The 5,088-nt window shown below is 39.6% G+C and overlaps 1 protein-coding gene across 2 annotated transcripts; it reads right to left on the reverse strand.

Moving 5' to 3' along the window:
• Window positions 1-1,300: 1,300 nt before the first annotated feature.
• LOC129817658 (H2.0-like homeobox protein) lies at window positions 1,301-4,428 on the reverse strand. 2 transcript variants are annotated; one of them, XM_055873122.1, is made up of 4 exons: window positions 3,832-4,428; window positions 3,144-3,305; window positions 2,726-2,910; window positions 1,301-2,007 (listed from the first exon to the last, which is right to left on the reverse strand). In XM_055873122.1, the coding sequence occupies exons 1-4, from the start codon at window positions 4,265-4,267 to the stop codon at window positions 1,690-1,692; spliced, it is 1,101 nt and encodes a 366-aa protein (XP_055729097.1). In that variant the 5' UTR covers window positions 4,268-4,428; the 3' UTR covers window positions 1,301-1,689. The 2 variants fall into 2 exon arrangements, with proteins under 2 accessions (XP_055729097.1, XP_055729098.1); XM_055873123.1 differs by lacking the exon at window positions 3,144-3,305 and having other exon boundaries at window positions 3,832-4,425.
• Between the last annotated feature and the right edge of the window lie 660 nt (window positions 4,429-5,088).

The following is a 5,088-nucleotide window of genomic DNA, read 5'->3' on the forward strand; positions in this document are numbered from 1 at the left end:
CATGCTGTTGGTGTTGCGCGTATAAGCATGTTTTCACTTTAATCTCCATATCCAACTCTTGACTCCGCTTTAGAACATTTGTATTCACATTTCTCATCAGGAAAACCCCAAAGGCATTGAAATGCTAAATTAGGCCAAACCCACAAATGTGCAGGTATCACTAAAGAGAAAGAAAAAATGTGCTTCGATAGTATTATACAACTATTGCACAGAATATGTTCACACTTCCAGTGGGTCTGGACCAAGTGAAGTAATAAGCCCTACCACCTTAGGTCCATAATGCTGCACTACAATGTTGGCTCTAGGGCTATAAACTAATAAATAGTGATTAGGCCTATTTTTACTACAAGAAGTTTGACATAACCTGCTATCAATAAGATAGGCTTGTGGCATGTGTTTAAATGCAATTGAAAAGTTGCTATTACGCCATTATTGTGTGTGCAAGTAGCATAGTGGACTGCTAAATAAGGCGTATCTAATTATTCATTACTTCGGCTGACTCAACATCATTTGTCACTCCCTGACTCAGAATTATGAGGAGGCCTATTTGTGGGCAAATTTTTTTTGCCATCACCTTATTTTAGACACTTTAATTAATCTATGTCAATTATTTACATGGAGTTAATCAATGCAACAGGACAAGATAGCGTACATTCACTTGGGCAAACTGCTCGTTGAAAACGCACGTGGAATTTATTTTTCTTAACGACTTGCCTAACTTGCATTCGTAAATACAAACGATGAAATGGTGTTGGAATTGTGAGAGAGTATGACTAAGTCATTTGAAAAGCTCTGATAAGTGTGATCTACTTAGAGCAAATTGACGAGAGGTTACATGCTCCACCATGTTTCGACTGGGTCAATAACTGTGTCCATTTCGGCTTGAGTGTACCCATGCTGCTTGGCTTATACCCAGAAATCGAAATATGACTTAATGAATGACGTAATTGTAATATATAATGATATATTATGATATATTAGGTATATGGATAATTTAAACAGGAAGCATAAGCATATTCCAGGCCTCATAGCAATGATACCTTCACACAGTGAAATAAGGCCTACGTGGCAGTGAAGTCCAAGACGAATTCATTTAAGGCTACTCAAATAAACGTTAATATCCACTTCAGAGCACTGTTTTGAGAGCGAATATTATAGGCTAGTCAAGACCTTGTCAGGTGTGAAGTTGTCTCTTCTTCAGTGTTGTTTTCAATATTCATTTGTCCCCTAAAGAGAAGGTAATAATGCCCCCAAAGTAATAATATTCTATATACATAAAATTATTTTTTTAAATCGAAAATCAAAATTAAGAAACTTTTTATTTACAATATTTTCAGTGCAAATAATTATTGACCAACATATAATACAACAATATTTATCAACGCTTCCACAGTAAATTACATGTAACATTGTGTCATGTTTTTGGATTTCAGGACACGGAATAAGTGGTTCAGATTAAAATTCACAACAGAATATTTCCTTCAGTTGAGTAAAAAGTCATGCACATCGCCTAATACTAACTGACCGAGCTGAAAGATGGAGGGAGTCATAATATCCCATACACGCTGTAGAGTATCCTACTGGCCCTCCACTTTACGACAACTGCGCTCTGTATATCAATTTTTTCAAAATAATATTTATATTAAATTATACATTTTACATTTAAAAAAATAACGTTTGACTGTGCACTCATATTAACATTTGCGATGATGGCACAGCTTCTGTAAGGGCACTGACTGAGTTCGCCTCCTCGGTACTCACAGGGATGGCCCCGGTCATGATCACACTAGTCTTGTTGTGCTCAGAAATGTCCATGTCACTCTTGTCCTCCTGTCCATCCTCGAAATCGGACTCGCTTGCTTCGCTCTCACACTCGGACTCTTCCGGCTCCTTGGACTCGGCCTCTGTCAGTGACTTGTCCGGCGTCTCCTTCTCCTTGTCTTTCTGTGCCTGGGCTTCTTTCGAATGCCTCCACTTCATGCGCCTGTTTTGGAACCACACTTTGACCTGCCGAGAAAGTGCACGAGCTCGTTTAGACGTCGTCGGCCTGAGCCCGAGGCCTATTACTCGCCAAAAGGTTGACAATGAAATATGCTTCATATAAATATGACCCATAGAGCGACATAGTGGAGAGCATTAAGGCCAGCCTCTACGCAACACAACAATACCTTCTTGATAAGGAAATCATAGTCTACATTTCTAATTAAACAACTTTACAGTAGCCTAGGTAGGCTACAATTAAGTTAATGTAGAATAAAATAAAATAAACGATTTTGCGTAAAGATGGGCATACATGGCGTAAAGGTGGTCCTAGCCTACAAGAACAACACAAATACTATTAAAACATCATATATATATTACAGTTGTATTGCTTAACCCTAATGGGGTTAGGTAAAACTATAACTTTCATCCGTTTGCAATAATTCGTTGTAATCGACTTTCATTTCCTTAGAAGTTCTCCATTGCGCAATTGTGTAGTTGCCTACTGGGCTATATTACCGGGCGTGTCCTCCTCTGAGTGGAGGCTTCCTGTCGTAACAGCACAAGGCCAAGTTTGATTGTTTTACACTATTATGCCTTTCCATCTCAAGAATCAAGGATTCAAAAAAAAATAACTCCAGATTTGCATGGTCTATGCTTAAACATGGTTAATTGAAAAGGCCTGCTTGTCCATACAATAGCCCAATTGAGGCTTATAGGTTACAGTAACGTGCACGTATCTTACCTGTGCGTCTGTTAGGCCAAGCATTGCAGCCAGTTGTTTTCTGTCGGGTTTGGTGACGTATTTCTGTATTTCGAAACGTTTCTCAAGCCCTTTTCTTTGCAGATTGGAGAAGACCGCCCGCGACCAGGACCTCTTCCTTTTGTACGTCTGTGGCATCGTGTCTTTAGTAAGGACAGCATATGGACCTGTATAAATAAAGGGACATAAAGGTTGAGCAATGTTATTTATTCGTTCAAAATTCAAAGTGTAACGATCTTTCGTCAATTATACTCTGCAAAAATACAAGAACAACAGAACATTTGCCTAAGGTTTAAAAGCAAAGTCTGAATTTGAAAGGCTATGTAAAAATATTGTTCGAATCCTTAAATGCGCTGTGTGCGTAAAAAGGCCATTGGAAATATGCGGACGGCTACACTACCTGGAAAGGTGTCCTGAAACTGATGCTGCCCTGATTGCCTGGCGCTGTTTAGTGAGCTCATCATGGAGGACGCGTCGCTCATCCCCGGGTCTATGGATGCGAAGTATTGGCTCGCTGGCTGGATCCCTGACTGACGGTTCGAGCTAACAATGGACGTGAGATCTGTCACAGGGCGAGAGATAAGTAAGAAATTACCGCAACGTTTACACGAGTATTCAACGCTGAAACTTTTCAGCAAAAAATTAACTTTTGTGTGCGAGTCTGAATGTTGTCTGAAGCTAGAAAGTTCCTAGTTTTATAGTTTGGCAACTGTGGAACCTTGGATATTCATATAGAGGTTTTTCTATGAGTGCGTAAAGGATAAAGAGTAGGTGTTGCCTCAGTGGTGTTGGTGCCTTCAAGGTCAGTACTTCAAATCAAATCAAATCAATTGTATTGGTCACATACACATATTTAGCAGATGTTATTGCGGTTGTAGCGAAATGCTTGTGTTCCTAGCTCCAACAGTCCAACATTGCAACAGTACGTTGTAAACGTATCTTGAAGTCAATTTAGCCATCTTATAAAAATGTGCCTTTACAACATTATGGCATTCTTAAATGCTTTCTTTGGCAGTGAGATAACCTTGATGTAGGCTATACATGAGTTATTTTAGAGAATTCAGTGAAAAGTGAACTTCAAAGCATACCTCTTAAAGACGATATGTCTTTTGTTTTGGGGTCGAAGTCTGTTGACAATATCCGATCGATTCCGAACTTGAGGTCCTTGCTTGAAGGTGGGGGAGCTTGTTGGGAGCTGAGACTCGTTCTAGATACCGAAGTTAAGTGTATTCCGTGTCTGTGATAAGGAGACCCGGGGTTCACTCTCCCACCGTAGATCGACTGCTCTGGCCCCACCGGTGAAGGACGCAATGGCGATCCAGAGGCGTGAACCTGAGAACGGTGTCCCATATGAGTCATGAGGGCCGAGGATCCCGGGATGTTCTCAGCATCACCGACCTGCAAAATGTCAGCAATGCAAAAGGAGGGCTTCTTCATTGTATCCATAGCGAAACCACCCGCGCAATAAGCAGACCAAAGACTAAAATTCGATGCGTAAAACGGGTTGAGTCCGGCCGTATACATCCTTAACTCGTAATGTTGCCCCTCGGTTTATCAGAAACGACAATACAACAATAAATTCGGCATACAACTTTTAGTTAAGTGTAGTCAGAGAAAGCTGCCGTCTTTATGTAAGTGCCAGAAATCTTTATCAAACAACTCTGAAATTTTAGTCTTTGGTCTAAGTACTTCCACAGTGAAGTTTCTCCTCTGACACTGATTGGTTGCTTTTTAGCCAATAGAAGTTTGGTCTCGAACACCGAAACACGCCCTTGTGATGGAGTTACGCATAGTTAAGTGTTGCTAATGACAGCGACATGCTCGTTGACCTCTTGAATATCTTCATAAACATTTTCAACTGCAGCCACCGACACCATCATCATCTTCGTCACCATCTTCATCGTCTTCATGGATGGCAGCAGCAACAACAACAATAAATGCAAGTGCAATATGAAAATGTAAAAATATATATTATACTAATGTCATGTAATGTAATAGTAATGTAACAGTAATGTTTATTCTTGCACTTAGCTTTTAGACATTCGGCTTTGTTTCTGAATAAGTAAAAAAAAAACGTAGATAAAAACCTGATCTCTAGGCTTTAGGCCTGCAAATGGAATCATATGTTCATATTATTTTCTGCTAAACATTAGGGTGGTTCGGTTGAGTTTGTATCGTTGAAATGGAAAAACAACTGACTTTCAAACGATGTAGGCTCCAAAAAGTTAACACGGTCAATAAATAAGACCTTATTTATTTGAAAAATAGCTTCTTTTTTTTTGCTTCATAAGCATACTAAATTTCAGGCAATATCATCAATCGAACATCTTAAATACATCTGGGTT

The sequence above is a fragment of the Salvelinus fontinalis genome, chromosome 20, assembly GCF_029448725.1.
Source record: "Salvelinus fontinalis isolate EN_2023a chromosome 20, ASM2944872v1, whole genome shotgun sequence".
In the NCBI taxonomy this organism is placed as follows: Eukaryota; Metazoa; Chordata; class Actinopteri; order Salmoniformes; family Salmonidae; genus Salvelinus; species Salvelinus fontinalis.

Bases quoted from the DNA above. Each gene is read 5' to 3' on its own strand.
- LOC129817658 (XM_055873122.1), bottom strand. From the start codon at position 4,267: ATGTATACGGCCGGACTCAACCCGTTTTACGCATCGAATTTTAGTCTT. The intron at 3,306-3,831 runs GTATGCTTTGAA...GCCCTGTGACAG, and splicing joins AGACATATCGTCTTTAAGAG to ATCTCACGTCCATTGTTAGC. The intron at 2,911-3,143 runs GTAGTGTAGCCG...TTATTTATACAG, and splicing joins GTTTCAGGACACCTTTCCAG to GTCCATATGCTGTCCTTACT.